At 53.4% G+C, this 16,692-nt stretch overlaps 1 protein-coding gene and 1 long non-coding RNA gene across 3 annotated transcripts; both read left to right on the top strand.

Annotated features, from left to right (window-relative positions):
• The first annotated feature begins 772 nt into the window (after positions 1 to 772).
• LOC136382164 (uncharacterized) lies at positions 773 to 5,632 on the top strand. The gene is made up of 3 exons (XR_010747211.1): positions 773 to 881; positions 4,219 to 4,272; positions 5,448 to 5,632. It is a non-coding gene; the product is annotated as an uncharacterized lncRNA (long non-coding RNA).
• Positions 5,633 to 7,018: 1,386 nt separating this feature from the next.
• DOK2 (docking protein 2) lies at positions 7,019 to 11,764 on the top strand. 2 transcript variants are annotated; one of them, XM_066351127.1, is made up of 6 exons: positions 7,019 to 7,560; positions 8,578 to 8,859; positions 9,086 to 9,173; positions 9,994 to 10,178; positions 10,689 to 11,266; positions 11,474 to 11,764. In XM_066351127.1, the coding sequence occupies exons 1-6, from the start codon at positions 7,390 to 7,392 to the stop codon at positions 11,562 to 11,564; spliced, it is 1,395 nt and encodes a 464-aa protein (XP_066207224.1). In that variant the 5' UTR covers positions 7,019 to 7,389; the 3' UTR covers positions 11,565 to 11,764. The 2 variants fall into 2 exon arrangements, with proteins under 2 accessions (XP_066207224.1, XP_066207235.1); XM_066351138.1 differs by having other exon boundaries at positions 7,024 to 7,560; positions 10,689 to 11,764.
• The last annotated feature ends 4,928 nt before the right edge of the window (positions 11,765 to 16,692 follow it).

The raw sequence follows: 16,692 nt of genomic DNA, 5'->3' as shown, positions 1-16,692 counted from the left end.
AATCTCCTACCATCAGTTCAGTGCTTTGGTTGGTTCCTTTAAAATGATGTAAGTAATTCTTGCTTACCTATTGTTTAAAATCACATAAAATCTTTCATGCTTCTTAGAAATGGCTGCTATAAACATTATTATCACCACTTTGTATCAAGTTTTACTGCTACTTCTTAATTAGGCCATGATACTGGCTTTAAAACACAAATCTTGTGGTCCTCCATCTGTACCATTTTGGATATAATTCTGTCCTAATAACTTATCCCTCACTGCAAAGATATACTCTATTGATCCCTGGACTGAAAATGTAGCTAGTTCTGCTCTCCCAATCAAAGAAACGGGTAGAAGTCACACCACTCTGGCTTCCTGTAGACATCACATTAGGAATAAGGTCAATCCTTTTATTTGAGAAATACTACATAATATGAACAATAAAGCAGTATTTGTAATGCTCTCTACTTCGCAGAACACGAAACCTGTGCGGCTAACCAAAAAATCCGAAGGTTTCTGAGAACAGACTTGGTCAGTAGCTGTCATAAAAATATCCGATCTAAAGCACAGACTGGATAAACTTTATGGAGTTTGGAAGAAATAGCCCTCTATTCCTCTAGGTCTAGTACGGGCTGTCCCCTCCTAGGGCCTGTGCCCTGTCTGGGAAGAAAAGTGGCCTGGGCCCAAAGCACGCCCCTGGCAGCTCCTGAGCTGGATCAAGACCCTCCAGAGCAACGTCTGCATCCAATACAGCACCTCTCATGTCAGACACACCCCCCTCCACCCCGCGGTTCATAGGAGGTGTGGGCACTCAACCTCTTCACTGTGGACAGGGGCACCGGAGCGAGGGCAGGCCCAGGCCCGAGCACCCATTTTGGAGGACTGAGGAGCTCGACCTTGTAAGCTGTGCGATCAGGAGTGTGGGAGTGAAGGGCGCATCACAGGAGGGGAGGCCGGAAGGGGGTCCCTTGTATTCCGGGGCGTGAAGAGGAAGACGGCGGGAAAGACTTGAGAGAGAGATTTAAGAGAGCGAGATTCTTTTTGTTATTCATTTCGGGCTGGCGGGTGCAATGGGAAAGTCCCCTCGGGGCAGAGTCGGCAAGGGGGTCTCCCTCCGCCCCGCGTCGTGGGGACACCGAGGACTCACGGGAGGCCTCCCTCGAGCGGGAAGACAGTGACTGCGGAACACGGTCGGCTGAGCGCGCCGGGGCGACGATTCCCGCACCCCCAGCCCCGAGCCAGAGGCGTGGGACCGGGTGGGAGGGGATGGAGGAGGTCCCTGGCCCGGGAGGCGGGAAAGGCCCCGGAGCTCCGGGACGGGCGGCGGCGCGGGGCCCCGAGCGGCGGCGGCGCGGGCCCAGCGAACCCGGAGCCGGCCGAGCCCCGAGGGCCGCGTGCGCCCCACTCCCCACTCTGCGCGGCCGCCCCCTCCCCCGCCGCTCCTCTCACCTGCACATGATCCGCCATTTTGCTCCATTCATGCTCCTCTCTGGCACCCTCCCCCCCAGCGCGCACCTCGGCTGGGCCGCCGCCGCTGCCGCCGCCGCCGCCGCCGTCGCCGTCGCCGCTGCGCCTGCGCGTTGGGGGCCCGTCGCTACGCTGGTGGCGTAGCGCGGCCAGGCTGCGCAGGCCCCGGCTATCGGCCGCTGGTTGGAGAATGCGCAGCGCCGCCGGGACGCCGTAAAGGCGCGGGCAACGTCAGCGACCAGAGCCGCCAGGGGCGGGAGTTGGGGGGGGGGGGTGAGCGTGGGGGCGCGGGCCAGGGAGCGCGGAGGGAGGGGGCCGGGAACAAAGCTTTGTTTACATGGGTTTAAAGGGGCCGCGCGTTTGGACCGGCGGGCGCTGGAGCCGGAGCTGGCGCTTTTTGGGCTGGTCCGCGCGGTGATGGCTCCTGGAGAGGCCAGGACCTGCCCCCTCCCAGAGCCCCGCACCTAGCAGACTCCTCTTCCCGAGTGTCCTCCTCTTATCTTGGCCCTGGATGCCTTGGTCCTCGCCGCCGGCCACCGCTGTGACACCGCACCCCGGAAGGGTCTGCCGCTGCGCCCACCAGCCATAACCCCACTTAGGATGCCTGCGTTCTTGACTTGCCGATCCGGCGGCCGAAATTACGTTTTCGTCTTCCTAGCTTACTGCTCCAGTGGACAAAGGCCATTGCTCTCTGATTCTAGGTTTTATAAGCAACCCAGATACTGATGTCCTTGTTTTCATTCCTATCCTTTTCTCCTCCATAAACATTCATTGAAATAGCCGCCAAATAGTGGTGGTGATAAAAACACGCAGAAAGCAGAGTTCCAATCTTCCCAAATAGATTGATATGCCTTAATCAGTACTCTGCTTCCTGAGAGGGGTCAGATGCTGGGAAGTGGGGTTGGAGGGAGATAAGGGGTCTTATTTAGGTCCCTGGGCTCAGTCTGAGTGGGAAAGCCATTCTTCTGGGTCAGATCAGGTCAGTCTCTGCCTGTTAAGGCCAATTCTAATCTTTGCCTCTAGGAATTATCCGGTTAGGTAATATTAGATAATACCGGTCCCTATTTTGCACTGGATTCCACTCCGGCTTCCAGTCAAGGCCCCCAGATTAGATTTCAGCTGCATTTTGAGAGTGTTGCATGCTTGGAGTTTGTATTGCATGGAGGCTACCACGTGCGATGGAAACGTTGATAGTTATGAATAACACACTTCCCGTTGTGGATAGAGTGGTCTGAAACTAAGCGTTCATTTCAATCTTCATCCTCCTGGCGTGTCTTCCTGGTTTGCAGCGATAGGAACTACATTACCCAGATTTCCTTGCAGCTAGGGTTCTGTATGCAAGAGAGGCTCTGACAGTTAAATTCACTCAGATAATTATGCAGGCCGAGCTTTCGACTGTTGCCCCTGAGGTATAGTGGGTTTTTGTGGTGGTTTTTTGTTTTCCAACAGCCTCACAGTGTTGGGAGTTCCCTGAATGTAGAGAGCAGAGGTGGTGGGACAGGTGCTTTTTGACCTTGTCATCACAGCTATGGTGATATATTCTTGGAGTCATAATTTCAGTAGTAGTTTTCCAATATCCTACTTGCCTAATTGGGTAGAAGTAACAGCTCCCTGTGGGCCAGGCCCAAATCCACCTCCTACTCTACCCTTCCCCCCCACACTCATTTCTCCTATCTTCCCCATTCACCCAGTTTTTCAAACTAAAAACCCAGGAGTTCTCTTGATTGCTAGTGTCTCAATAGTCCCCACTCCCAATCCACTTGGAAGTCCTGTTGAATATCTATCTCGTACACACTCATATCTGGCTGGTGCCCTCATCTCCACTGCTAACACATTGTAGACCACCATCACATTTCTCTTGGGCCTTGGTAATAGACTCCTAACTAGTTCCTCTGCTTCCTATCTTGCCTCTGGATAGTCCATTTTCCATATAGCTACAGAACATTTTTTCAAAATCATAAATCAGATCATTTATGCCCCTGCTTAAAAATTCTTAAGTGGCCTCCCAGTGCATTTAGAATACATTCCAAATCTTGGCTGTGGTCCAAGATGCCATGTGATCTGACGTCATCTCTACTGTGCCACCTCTTGTTCACAATGCTTTGGTTATTCTGGCCTTCTTAAGGTTTCTCACATCCTGCTTCAGGGCCTTTGCACTTGAAGGAATTTCTGCCTGAAATATATTTTTTTTCCTCAGATCTTTAATGGCTGCTTCCCTTATGCCATTGACTTTTTTCTTTTTTGCAAGAGAGAATAACCAAATTTAATACATATGTATATATGGGAACCCCACATACATGTGAGTCAGAGACCCCATGTGCAGGAGAGGTTCAGAGCTAGGAAGAGAACATGGGTGTAAAAGACATTCTGAGCTAAGTACGCGGTAACATGCCTTTGTCTTTGCAAGGATGATAAGAGCAGATGCTTAGAAATAGAATTTTGTCCTGCCCTATAGATGGGTCAGAAGAGGTTGTCTTTGATTTCCCATTATGGGCAAGGGCCCTAATTTAAGTTCTACGCAGTTAAAAGAGGGGCAGAAGTTTCTTTTGAATCTGCTACTAAAGTTGCTGTTAGTTCAGAACCATCTGCACACCACAGGGGCACATCTTGGGGTGACTTGTTCTGAACCCCCACAGTTCCTTTTGAAACTTCCCCGGAAGTTTCACATTCCAGAAGTTAGGTTGGTAGATTGTTCCATATCTCATTAAACCACTCACAGTTCTGAGAAAAGTTCAATTCAGTTAACAGTTGTGTGGTTTTTTTTTTCAGGAAGCTGTGATGCAGGTGGGTTCCCAAGGTTAAGCCTATGGTGCAAGCAATCAGGTAGGCATCTCTATGGAAACAAAAGAAAAAGGCTAATGATTGGAGCAGACAGTAATCTCAGTTTCTGAGTTCTGAAGGCCAGCAGTCAAGATTTCTAGATGTCTCCTTGGCCTGGTAGCTAGAGCATTGTCCTGTAATGCCAAAGTTGCAGGTTCATTCCCCTGTCAGGGCATGTACAAGAATCAACCAATGAATGCATAAATAAGTGGAATAACACACACTCTCTCACTGCTTCCTCTCTCTCTAAAATCAATGAAAAAGATTTCTAGATATCTATCTTGAATCATCTTCATTCTTAGTTCAGTTGTTACCTCCTCAGAGAGGCTTTCCTCATCATTCTATTGAAAGTTGTCCCCTGACCCCGTCACTATCATACTTACAGTATTGATCACTGTCCAAAACTATTTACTTACATATTTACACTTTCCATTGTCAGGATCTCTGATTAAAAAGTAACCACAATAAAAACAAAGATTCTATCTGTTCTGCTTATGCTCTGTCTCTAGTACCTCTGTACAGAGCAGTTGCTTAAGAAATAAATTTTGAGTTAATTAATTTCTTCAGAGCTCAGTCTCGTTCTCAGGGAGTGTAAGGCTCACAGAAGAACATAAAACATTTGAAGTGTTATGTCAATATTAAGTAACACAATTATTATGTTATAAACCCTTTCTCTCAGAGTTTCCAGAGCTGGCTTCTCTCTCTATTTTTAGAGCTGAGTTATCTTTTTACTTAGTACTGAGAAAATTGATATACATATTTAACGGAGAAAGGGTGAGGACTGAATGAAACTCGGGAGACTAGTATTGTTCTTCCCCACTATCAGGAACCTCTGGGGTGGGAGGTGCAGGGTTCCCTTCCTAGCCAGTAAGGCAAACAGATACCAAAGGGCACTCCACACCTCACCCGTGCCTCCATAAGAACACTGGACCCGTTTCCTCTGCAGTGGTTTCTTTTTTTCATCACTGTGCCTGGGTAACCTAAGAGCCTCAAATTTTCTGCGTCTGCTGTGTCTAGGGGCTATGGCTTCTGGGTCATTGATCACAGGTTTCACCTGTGGCCAGGCAGAAGGTATTGGGGTTAGTACTTCCATGGCAGGGTTAGTTTTGCCAAGGAACGTGGGAGGTGCCTTGAGGGATGTTGCTCATAGGAAACTCCTGCTGCTCTGTCTTCTGCAGATGACAGCTACAGGAGGAGAATTTCTTCAGCTACCAAAGGCAAGGGAAGACATGGCGGTAGGGGTGTGTGTGTGTCTGGAATGCTTGGGACTCAGATCTACAAGCTTAAATAGCTTTCCAGTCATCTGGTAAGCTCGGGTGCCCCCTTGGTTCCAAGTGGGAAGTGTCCTGTTTACCTTAGGGGAAGGCCATCAGAGTGGTGATGGTGGGGGGTTGGATATCTTTTATTGTCTTGCTACTTGAAGTGAGGCCTGGCCCACTCACCAAGAGCATTGGTGTCCCAGGTCTCACTCTACACCTCCTGTATCAGATCTGAAAGAGATCTGCACGTTTAAGTTTGAGAGGTACTGCTCTGTCAGCTCTCAGGATGGCCCTTTAAAAAAGCCCTTCTTACTCTGTCAGGAGGGGCTGATGTTGGCCAAAGACCGCACAGCTCCAAGGTAATGTCAATCCTTAGGGAGTGGAAAGTTGGAATAGGCCACGTTCCATTTCCATACTCCTAACCACTTCCCGAGGAACTTGACCCACACTAGCACCCTCGCTTTTCCCTTGGTCTCTGGATCAACCTGTCTGAGCCCAGGCAGCAAGGCTGAGTGCCATGAGCCTCCTGTGACTCAGCCCTCTCCTCCAAGGACTCATCACATTCATCTTTTGAAGCTGTGCTGGTAAAGCCCATGTGTATAGCAGAAGGCCTGAGTTGTGCTCTGCTCTCTTTCCCAAGGCAATTGGACCCCAGGGGTTATGTAAATGACCCAGTTACATAAGCCTGCATTATGGATTTACCCCAAGAATGCTGGTTGAATTCTCCCATTTCCCCCAACATTTCTGCACCATGCCTCCATCAGATTGCTTCTTGAAACCATCTGGCTCTAAACTGAATAGTATCTGGGAAGCTCAGATTTCTCCAATGTACCTTCTTGCATGGAGTATGGTTGCCACTTAGAGGCCAGCTGTGAAAGGACTGTTGAATTAAAGAACGGAAGCCCCAGAACTTCCTCCTCTGCCCTGAGCAGCCCTGTGACATTAGGAGAATTGTTACAAACAGTTGTATACATATGATACTTGCCCTTCCTTCCTCCTGGGCTAGGTAGTGTGGCTGGTAAGAGTGTGCCTGAGAGCTCTGGTAAACCTGCAACGTTGGCACCTCAGGACGGTGCTCTAACCAAATGAGCTACCCAGCCAGGGCTGCTACTGTAACTTAAAAAGATAATCTCTAGATGAAACTCAGTGTCTTTATAATGCTGACAAAGTGTGGAAAGATGGGGAGTTCTACTAGTTGAGATGTATTGTGGGAGCATAGCATGTTTCAGTGTGGGGACGGTCATATGTCTGGAGCCTCAAGGAGGCAGTGTAAGTGTGTTTTTGTCTGGGGCAGGGAGTGCTGCCCATGGAGAAAAACAGAGCTGTGTGTGAAAGTGGTGAGCTCTCACGTGTCTGGTGGACTGGTGGTGCATGTGGCTCAGCTCTTACTGAGTTTGAGAGGCCTGGGTTCCGGTTTGCTGACCTTGATCTCGACTTTCAGACCTTTCTGAACCTGTCTCCTCATTTTCAGTTAGGGAGTTGGGCTGGTTGATTTCTAAGTTCTTCTCCAGCTCTGTCATGTTAAGTGCCCTGCTTGAGTGTAGAGGTGTTTTGCTGTTGGCTTTACTGTCAGATTTGGTTTTTGTGTCTCTCTGTCCCCATGGGTCAGCCACTCTTGGTTGGTGACTCCCCACGTCAGTTTCTGTACCAGAGTTGCTGCTTCCCGAAGGGCTAGAATTGGGCTGTTTGGAAATGATCTCTCACTGAAAATGCAGGAAGCTTGAGTATGAAACTCAGTCATCAAAAAGAAAACACACACACGCACACACACACATGCACAGAACAAGAAACCACAGGGCCTATCAGCCTGTCGTCATCAAGCAGACTAGAATAGTGCAGAAAAACTCTAGGCAGAGAGGAAATGAACTTGAGAGAAGGGGGAAGACACACAGGGCAGAGAGGAGAGCAAGAGGGCGGGGTGGACGGAGAGAGCTGCAGTGCAGGGCACCACGATGGTGAGGGTGGGAGGATGGAAGACCTGGCAGTGAAGCAGGGCTTCCTGTACCTTCAGCAGCAGCAGACGTTTGGGAAGGTAGGTTGAACGAGGCTGGCTGGGGCTGGCCAGAGGGGCCGGGGGGTGCTAGACATTCCTGGGGAGGAGAGGGGTGCACTGAATGTCCCAGAACCCTTAAGGGATGGTGGGGACTGTGCCATCCACCACGTTAGACCCAGAGCTTGCCTCTCCAAGCAGGCCCCAAACTGCTCTCTGCTGACGCTGCTGCCCCTGGGGGGAGGGGTGAAGGAAGGCGCTAACTCCCTCTCTGGTCTCTCTTGCTCTGTGGTGACTTCTTGTCCTGGCGACACGTTGGAAGGGAATTGGGGAAACAGCGGGGAGGATACTTTAGGATTGCAGTGGAGGTTTCTCCCTCCTTGCCTGCCCCAGTGGGGCAGACTTGGCTGATATTAAGCTGGAGTATCTGGGAGCGGCGGTAACTGGGAGTCAGGCAGAGCCCCAGTGTGTCCAACCTCCTTCCCCTTCCTTGGCCTCCTTGAATGAGGAACCCTCTTTCCCTCAACTGACCCACACCAGGGCACCTCCCTTGCTCCCTCTCTTTCCCTCCTCTGTGCTCCCCCTCTTTCTGCCCATCGTGTCAGGAGATGAGCTGGGAAGGTTCAGGAGGGTCGACTGAAGTTTCTGGAGATAGGGCCTTCTACAGAAGGAGAATGATGGTCTCCAGCCTGGCGTCACGCTGCCCTGCTCGCTCCGCTCTGGGCATCAGGGACTCCCAGCTTTCTGCTCGCAGAGGTGGCTCCCTGCTGGGCCTGCCTGGCAGGCTGGCAGCCCACCCTCACTGCGCTTCTCTGCCTGGCGTCCTGCTGTCCTCTCGGCCGCTTTCCTGGTTCTTGTGGTGGATCTCCAACTCCAGTGCCTTCTCATCCCTCAGGCCCCGGGCATTTCCTCAGCTTCCTTGGGCCTCCTGGGACCTTGAGTTCTCTCCCCATCCACAAGGTGCTGCCCTAGTCCCTTCCCATGGTTCATCCACGCCCCTTTGGTCACCATCTCTCCATCTCCGGTTGTCTCCCTCTTGGCCACCCACTCCGGGTTCAGAAATGGCGCAGGTTCTGGGCGGTGCTGTATGGACAGTCGGGCTGTGCCGTGGCCCGGCTGGAGCTCCAGGAGGGCCCGGAGAAGCCGCGCCGGGGCGAGGCTGCCCGAAGGGTGATCCGCCTCAACGACTGCCTGCGGGTGGCGGAGGCCAGTGGGGAGGCCAGCAGCCCCAGGGACGCCAGTGCTTTCTTCCTGGAGACCAAGGAGCGCCTGCACCTGTTGGCAGCCCCCACCTCGGAGCGCAGCGACTGGGTGCAGGCAATCTGCCTGCTGGCCTTCCCTGTGAGTCGTGAGGGTGCCACGTGGGAGTGGGGGCCCCTTGGCACCTGTGATGGGCAGGTGTTGTAAGAGCCAAGGCCAGGATGTTGGGGGTCAGTTCCTCGGTGGGGGTGCCCCCAATCCAGAATGCAGACAGGGGCAGCAGACCGAGTGTGCCCCGAGAGAAAGCCTGGGCCAGAGGTGGGGCTGGGGTTTGGTGACAGGAGTGAGATCCTGACCTCCTCCCCAGGGGCAGAGGAAGGAGCTGTTGGGGCCGGAGGGGAAGGGCGGCCGGCCCTGCATGGAGGAGAATGAACTGTACAGCAGTGCGACCACAGGTGAGGGGGCTGGCTGCTCTCCCCAGGGCGTGGTGGAGGAGGTGTGGGCCAGCTGGGGCACGTCTTCCTGCCTGTGGTTGTCCCCAGCCCCGGCCAGCTGCTTATCAGCTTCTCTGCATCACTTCCTGGTGTGGCCCAAGGTGGAGGGGCCGGGCCTGCCTTGATCAGCCCTTCACCCCCGGTTCATTCCCTCCTGCCCAGGCTCTGCTGGTGGGAGAGGGAAGGGCCGAGGGGGCTGCTGAAGGTGCTGCCCTTGAACCCTTTGTCATCAGGAACTGAGCAACTCCTGGAAAAAAAAAAAGGCTTTCTTTCTGTGGGTTGAAGGTGTCCTGTGGCAAGGGAGCCTTTTGCTGACAAGGCAGTCCCTGTCTCTTCCTCCGGGTGGGTGTGTGAGTGGGGAGGAGGAGGAGGAGGATGGGGGGGCGTGCACGCTCCACCCTGCAGAGGGTACTGGGTGGCGTAACCAGTGGCGAGGAGGCCGAGAGCTGGGAGGGCAGGTGCACTGGCAGCCGAGTCAGTAGGGATTGGGACGTGGCTGGGTTGAGGTGAGAGATGAGACAGAAGAGACGAAGCTGTGGCTCTGGCAACAGAGCAGGAAGGATGTGGGCATGAGGTCTGGGTGCATGTGGCTAGGGCATGATGCCTACTAGGGAAGGCAGGAGGTACCTGGCGTTTGGGGGAGTCTGACCTGGCACAGAGCAGGTCATGGGCAGGTGAATGATACTACTAATGTCCTCTGGCCCACTCCTTGAGAGCAGGGCAGAGTTGAGGTGGGCCAGCTGTTTCCCTTTAACTGCCTTCTCTCCCCTTTCCTCCCTAGTGGCCCCCTGCAGGGAGTTTGCTGTGACCGTGAGACCCACAGAAGCTAGTGAGAGATGCTGCCTCCGGGGGTCCTATACCCTCCGGACGGGGAAGAGTGCCCTGGAGCTATGGGATGGCCCTGAGCCACTCAACCAGCTCTACGACTGGCCCTACAGGTTCCTGAGGCGCTTCGGGCGGGACAAGGTGAGCAGGGCCTGCAGCAGGTGGGTGGGGAGAAAGAGATGGCAGGTGCCCAGTTAGGAAGAGAGAGTGGGAGGAGGAAGGAAAGAGGAGATAAAGGCCCAGTGGAGGGATGGGAAGGGAACCAAAGGAGGGGAGTAGACACAATGAGGAATAGCTGTGAGAAGGGGCAAGAGAGAGAAGGTAGCGGAGGGTGGGAGGAAGGAGACCAGGAAGAAGTCGGAGGGTCAGTAGTGGCAAGCGTTACTGAGAATGAAGTATGTGCCCAGCTCCACAGTTGAATAGGTGGGAGGGAGAATGAAGGGAGAGGAGAGGGAGGTGAGAGAGGGCTTTGCGCGTGTAAGGAAAAACATGGAAGGAGGCAAGGAGGGAACAGAAACAGCTTGGGGAGAAGTCTGGGGCAGGGCCCAGTGGAAGGAAGTTGGTGGGATGGGTTTGAGTTTCAGGCTGGGTCCAGGAGAAGCAACCCTGCTCGGTGGCCTAGCTCACCATCTCCTTTTCCCCTCGACCCAGGTGACCTTTTCCTTTGAGGCAGGCCGTCGGTGCCTCTCTGGAGAGGGCAGCTTTGAGTTTGAAACCCGGCAAGGCAATGAGATCTTTCAGGCCCTAGAAGAGGCCATCTCCTCCCAGAAGAATGCAGTCCCTCCTGCGCCCCAACCCCAGCCAGCCACAGTTCCAGTGGTGCTGCCCCGGCCGGAGAGCCCCTACTCCCGGCCCCATGACTCACTGCCACCGCCTTCATCCACTGCCCTGATGCCCACCTCGCAGGGCCTGGAGGGGGAGTATGCAGTGCCTTTCGATGCAGTGGCTCATAACCTGGGGACAAGCTTGAGGGGCTTCCTGGCGGTCCCTCCCCAGTCCCTGACTGACCCTCTGTATGACAGCATTGAGGAGCACCCGCCTCCGAGACCCGACCACATATACGATGAGCCTGAGGGAGTCGCAGTCCTGTCCCTGTATGACAGCCCACAGGAGCCCCGGGGTGGGGCCTGGAGGAGGCAGGCCACTGTTGATGGAGGCCCCAGTGGCCTCCAACACATCTACCCAGTAGATCAGGACTTCCCTGCCTCCGCCTGGCCACAGGGAACTGAGTATGACAACGTTATACTTAAGAAAGGCCCAAAGTGATGGTGGACAGAGGAGTTGTGGACCCCATCAGATACTAGCACTGAGGCGGGTCTGTGTACACCTGGGAGGGGCTGGAGGCTGGTGAGGAGGAGGGGGAGGGGCCTTCCTTCTAGTTTCTGCTGATGACTACTGCTCACTGCATCCCAGGAACCTCCCTCTGTGCCTTCCAGAACTCTAGGCTTGGCCCACCTGGTCCAAGGAACTGCCCCTCCCAGGGTCTGCTGCAGGAGTCACCATCCCAAAGCAGGAAGAGTGCCCTGAAGAGACCTACCTCCTCTTGTTTCTTTCCGGGGTCCAACGGAACCTCAGGAGTTTAGGGCAGAGGACAAAAGGATGTCAGCAAATCGCTTGTTTCCTCAGCTTGTGCAGGCCTCCTGCCTGCCGACGTCCCGTTCGGGAGACTGCTCCTGCTGCAGGGACTCAGGAGGGGGCTGCTGCTTTCTGCAGGTTCTAGACTTCTCTTTGGCATTAAACATTTTCAAAATATTTTTGTGGCATGAGTGCTGTGGGGCAGGGCTATGACAGTCACCGCCTTGTGGGAAATGACCACTTCAGCTGGCCACCATCGATACCCCCTCTCCCAGCAGCAGCATCCGTTCCGGTCCTAACCTGGGTCCTGAGCATCTGAGTCAGAGAATTGCAGAAGTCAGGGCACCCCAGTCGAGATGCTCAAGCATCCCTGACCCTTTGCTGTTATCGGGTCAACATCAGAGAAATAGTGGGGAAGTGGCTGTGTGTGTGAGAGTGGACTGAGGAGAGGAGAAAGGGCGCAGGTTTGAGCACTAGAAAGGGGGTGGGTCCCCATGGAGGGATTGTCCTCGTGAGACTTGCTCTCTTTGTGAAATGAGGGGTTCTACTACACGGGCTCTGAGAACCCTCCTGCCCTGTAATTCTCTGTAGGCCCTTGTGTCCCATTTCCCCACAGATCAGGGCCTGTGCACTCTCTTCATTAAAACCTGCTTTTCTGGAAAGGTAGGTCCATCCATTTCTGCTGCCAGCCAATAAGCCAGTATTGCGAAGCACATTTGTCGGCTCTGGGCTGTGCTGGCCTTGAGACACTTACTGCTTGGAGGGGGCTGAGACAAGGGCACAGATGTCTATCCCGAGAGGGGGACTTAAGTACCATAAGGGTGACTTGGGGCCTTGGGGTCAGAGGAGATACCTCTGGGTTCATTGGGGGACCAAGAAAGGCTCATATGGAAGGGGGGGGGGAGGGATCTGATGAAGGTTAAGGGGGATGTGAAGAGAGCATGCTGGGTGGAGAAGCTAACGTGAGTGGATGTCAGGGAAGGTGCAGAAGTACTCAGGGAAGAGCTCTACATTCGGAGGGGAGGGAATGCGGGGCAATCTAGTTGGGAAGGCAGGTTCCAGCCATGTTGTGGAGATTTACACCTGATTGGGGTGGGGGAAGGAATGACAAGGCTTCTGAGTAGAGTCCCGCAAGAACTGCATGTTAGGGCAATAACCCCCGTGGGAATGAACTGGGCATAACATGGGTGGGGGCTGAATTGTGAAGGGAATTCAGAAAAGATGGTGGATTCAAAAGACACTGTAGAGATAGGGCCTGCAGCCCTTGGATGTCGAAGAGACAGAAATAGAGTTTCTGGAGAAATTCAGGTGTTGGGACGGAGAGCTTAGTTTCTGATGTATTCAGGTTAAGATGGCTTTGCTCTATCTAGCCAGTGTATTGCTAGTAGCAGCTGGAAAGGGACTCTCCAGTGGGAGGGAGCTGATGCAGACCTAGGATGGCCGGCAGCCTCCCAGGTGTGTTGAGATGTAAATTGTACCTCTCAGTGCTTTTGTCTGGGTTAAAGGAATATGAGGCATCTCCAAGCGGGCTGGGGCCTGGGGGAAGTCTTCCAGAAGCCCTGGCTCATTTGTGCAGAAGGGCTGTCCCTACTACCACCATCCAACCTTAACGCCGGAATACACTGCCTCTGAGGATTTCAGTCCATCCCCAGGCTGGGCCAGGCCAGGCCAGGTTTCCTATTTCCGTCAGTGGCTCTTGAGGTGGACAATCCAGATTATCCCAGTAGGGGGCAGTGTTAGCCTATGAAAAAGGCTGCCCAGTGTCTGGCTTGAACCTGAAGGAGGGGAACTTTATTGACAATGCCAAAGAATGGAGGATAACTTGAGAAGTCTGCATTTCAGAATTTGTTCCTTTAGATCCTCAGAATCCTACTTGTGGACTCTGCCTCACAGAGGTGTGAGAACCTAAGCCAGAGGTCAGGAATCTTTTTGACTGAGAAAGCCATGAATGCCACATATTTTAAAATGTAATTCCATGAGAGCCATACAATGACCTGTGTGCTTTACGCATTATCCAATAAAAATTTGGTGTTGTCTCGGAAGACAGCTGTGATTGGCTCCAGCCACCCGCAACCATGAACATGAGTGGTAGAAAATGAGTGGATTGTAATACATGAGAATGTTTTGTCCTGGCTGGTTGGCTCAGTGGTAGAGCGTCGGCCTGGCGTGCGGGGGACCCGGGTTCGATTCCTGGCCAGGGCACATAGGAGAAGCGCCTATTTGCTTCTCCACCCCCCCTCCTTCCTCTCTGTCTCTCTCTTCCCCTCCTGCAGCCAAGGCTCCATTGGAGCAAAGATGGCCCGGGCGCTGGGGATGGTTCCTTGGCCTCTGCCCCAGGCGCTAGAGTGGCTCTGGTTGCGGCAGAGCGATGCCCCAGAGGGGCAGAGCATCGCCCCCTGGTGGGCAGAGCGTCGCCCCTGGTGGGCGTGCCGGGTGGATCCCGGTCGGGCGCATGCGGGAGTCTGTCTGACTGTCTCTCCCAGTTTCCAGCTTCAGAAAAATACAAAATAAATAAAATTAAAAAAAAGAGAATGTTTTATATTTTTAACATTATTATTTTTTTAATTAAAGATTTGTCTGCAAGCCAGATGCAGCCATCAAAAGAGCCACATCTGGCTCGTGAGCCATAGGTTCCTGACCCTTGCCCTAAGCTGAGAAGCACCCTTCTCTCCTCTCTCTCCAGATCCTGGGACTTCTGAATTCTTTGTTCTGATGCTGATTTTGCTCAAAAGGGGAAGTGGTTGAGTGGGGCTGCAGGAAAAGGTGGGTGCGGACTGTCGGACAAGGGAAATGGAGCATTTGGGGAACTAGGAAAGGGTAATGAAAGTCCCTGTGACAACTGTTGAGTACACTGACCACGCGGTTGGTGCCCACTCAGAAGACATGGCCTGGTGGGTGGATCATCCTACAGGAAACTGTCAGCGCCAGAGCAGCCACCCACAACCACACCATCGCTGTGACGCACGCGTCATTTCTTAATTCATTCCTCATGTTAGTCCCACCTGGAGCTGAGAAACCAGGGAGAATAATGACCTATCCCCACCCACATGAATGGAGCAGAGCAGAGCAGAGCAGGTCTGCACACAGGTCATGGAGGTGTGAGTCTTAGGGATCAATCCGCCTCCTGGAACAGAAACGCAGAGGTAAAACCCTCCTTACAGCGTCTGTGCCGCCATGGCTGTTCAGGGGCAAGTTCATAGGTAAGGAGACAGCCTGGTTTTCAAGGGGATGGGGTAAAGGAAGACCAAGGACTAAAAAAGGGTCCTCAGCTTCAGGGTCTGTCTGCTGCTACCTGACAGCTGGTGATACCAGGAGAAGCTTTGCTGTGACCAGGACATTGTTTTTAATTTGCTAATTATTATGTAGAGGTAACATCAGGGCAGGTAAGAACCTCCCTGTGACTGGTGCCCATCACGAGCATATGTTAAAATTCTTTCCGTTTCTTTTCTTCTCTCTCTTTTGCCTCTGCTTGTATTTTCTTTTTCCAAAGCATATGAATAGTGTGTGTGTGTGTGTGTGTGTGTGTGTGTGTGTGTGTGTGTGTGTGTGTTGGCCTTGGTCCACCCATAAACCTGCCTCAGGCCAGGGCCCTGGAGACTTCCCACCTTGGAGCTCCAGAATGTACCAAGGCCCATATTGCCAGGGCCTCTCTGCTCCCTCAGACTCTTCCCCAATGGCTGCACTCAAGCTGTTGCTGCCACCACCTTTCAGCTGTGATGCTAACCAGCCTCCCGCCTTCTGCCTCACGGACGCTGATTCAATTAGCCAAGGTGCCCACCTCCTGCCAGGGATATTTATAAAATCAGCTGGGGCAGCTGGAATGTTCAAAGAGGGCAGGGCAGGGAAGCAGAAGGGAGGCTGGTGAGCTGGGTGGAGGAGGTAGAGGAATGGGGCTCGAGCTGCAGGGGAATCTGATTCGATTAGCTCTCAGGCTGGCTTCCCTGGGCAGGCCGCGGACGTCACTGCCCTGCTTGATTCTCCTCTCTACTGGCCGGCAGGGGGAAGGGCCATCCAGCTCCAAGCTCTCTGGCTTTCCTCCCACCCCTGGAGCCCTCTTCCTGGCCCCACCAGCTCCTGGTTCTTGGGCCAGAGGTGGCTGGTGTATTTGGGAGTAGAGAGGGGATGCGGGGGGCTCTGAGGGATTTGTGGAGAAGCTGGAGTCCCAGGGTTGGGTTAAGTAATTCTGGGACCTGCACCCCAGGGCAAGGTCAGCCTTGTGCTTTCAGGAGTCAGATCAGAGAGGGCTGGCTGGGGGTCGCCTGAAGGTGTGCCTGGGGGCAGCAGCCTTTGGGAAACTGCCCTTGAGGTCGTGTAGCAGTTTCTTATGCACAGACTGCTCAGGGGGCAGCGTGGTGCACCCAGTGAGGCACACAGACTGAAGTACTTGTGTTCAAGTGCTAGCTCTGCTGCTTGCTCGCTGTAGCAGTTTCCACATCTGTAGAGTGGAAATAATAATAAAATATTTTTCAGAGGCTTGTTGTAGAGTCAAAGAACAAGCTTGTTGTGAGTGAACAAAAGCAGGTCCTCTGTATTGGCGCCTGGCTCACGTAGGCGGCAGGGTTGTCCATGGTCTCACCTCATGTGCCAGTGGCTCTCTGCAGGGCCAGCAGGGTGACCTGTGCCAGTTTTACAAGCAAGGGGATGGGGACATAGACAAGCAGAGCCCCTTATCTTTGGGGTTGAACTTAAGCTCTGTGGAAGTGGGAGGATCTGGTTGTAAAGGAGAGGCAGGATTTTGATAGGAAGAAAGGACTGGATAAGTATTCCAGGAAAGGCAGGGGAGCATATCAAAGGCCTGTCCGCTGCCAGAGGGGTGGATCCCGGCTGAGGGCCTCTGCACACCTGGGAAGAGCAGGCTTGCCCACGTTTTTATGCCCAGAAATGGGAAAGCTTGGAAGGAAAGTGCTTCTTTCTAGACTAGAAGGCCTTTGGGTGGAAGCAAGACCAGAGAAGTGAAGCCACAGGGCAGAGTTCTTCCTCTCATCTGAGGTGCTGCATCCATGCATTACCCCGCAGATGGTATGCAAGGGCATGGGGTAGGCTTCTTGCTGGGCAGGAGCTCCTGGTGGTCCAGCTGGCT

Source organism: Saccopteryx leptura, chromosome 1, assembly GCF_036850995.1.
Source record: "Saccopteryx leptura isolate mSacLep1 chromosome 1, mSacLep1_pri_phased_curated, whole genome shotgun sequence".
NCBI classification, from domain to species: domain Eukaryota; kingdom Metazoa; phylum Chordata; class Mammalia; order Chiroptera; family Emballonuridae; genus Saccopteryx; species Saccopteryx leptura.
The sequence above is the reverse complement of the archived record's forward strand: the minus strand, read 5'-3'. Positions and strand labels throughout refer to the sequence as shown.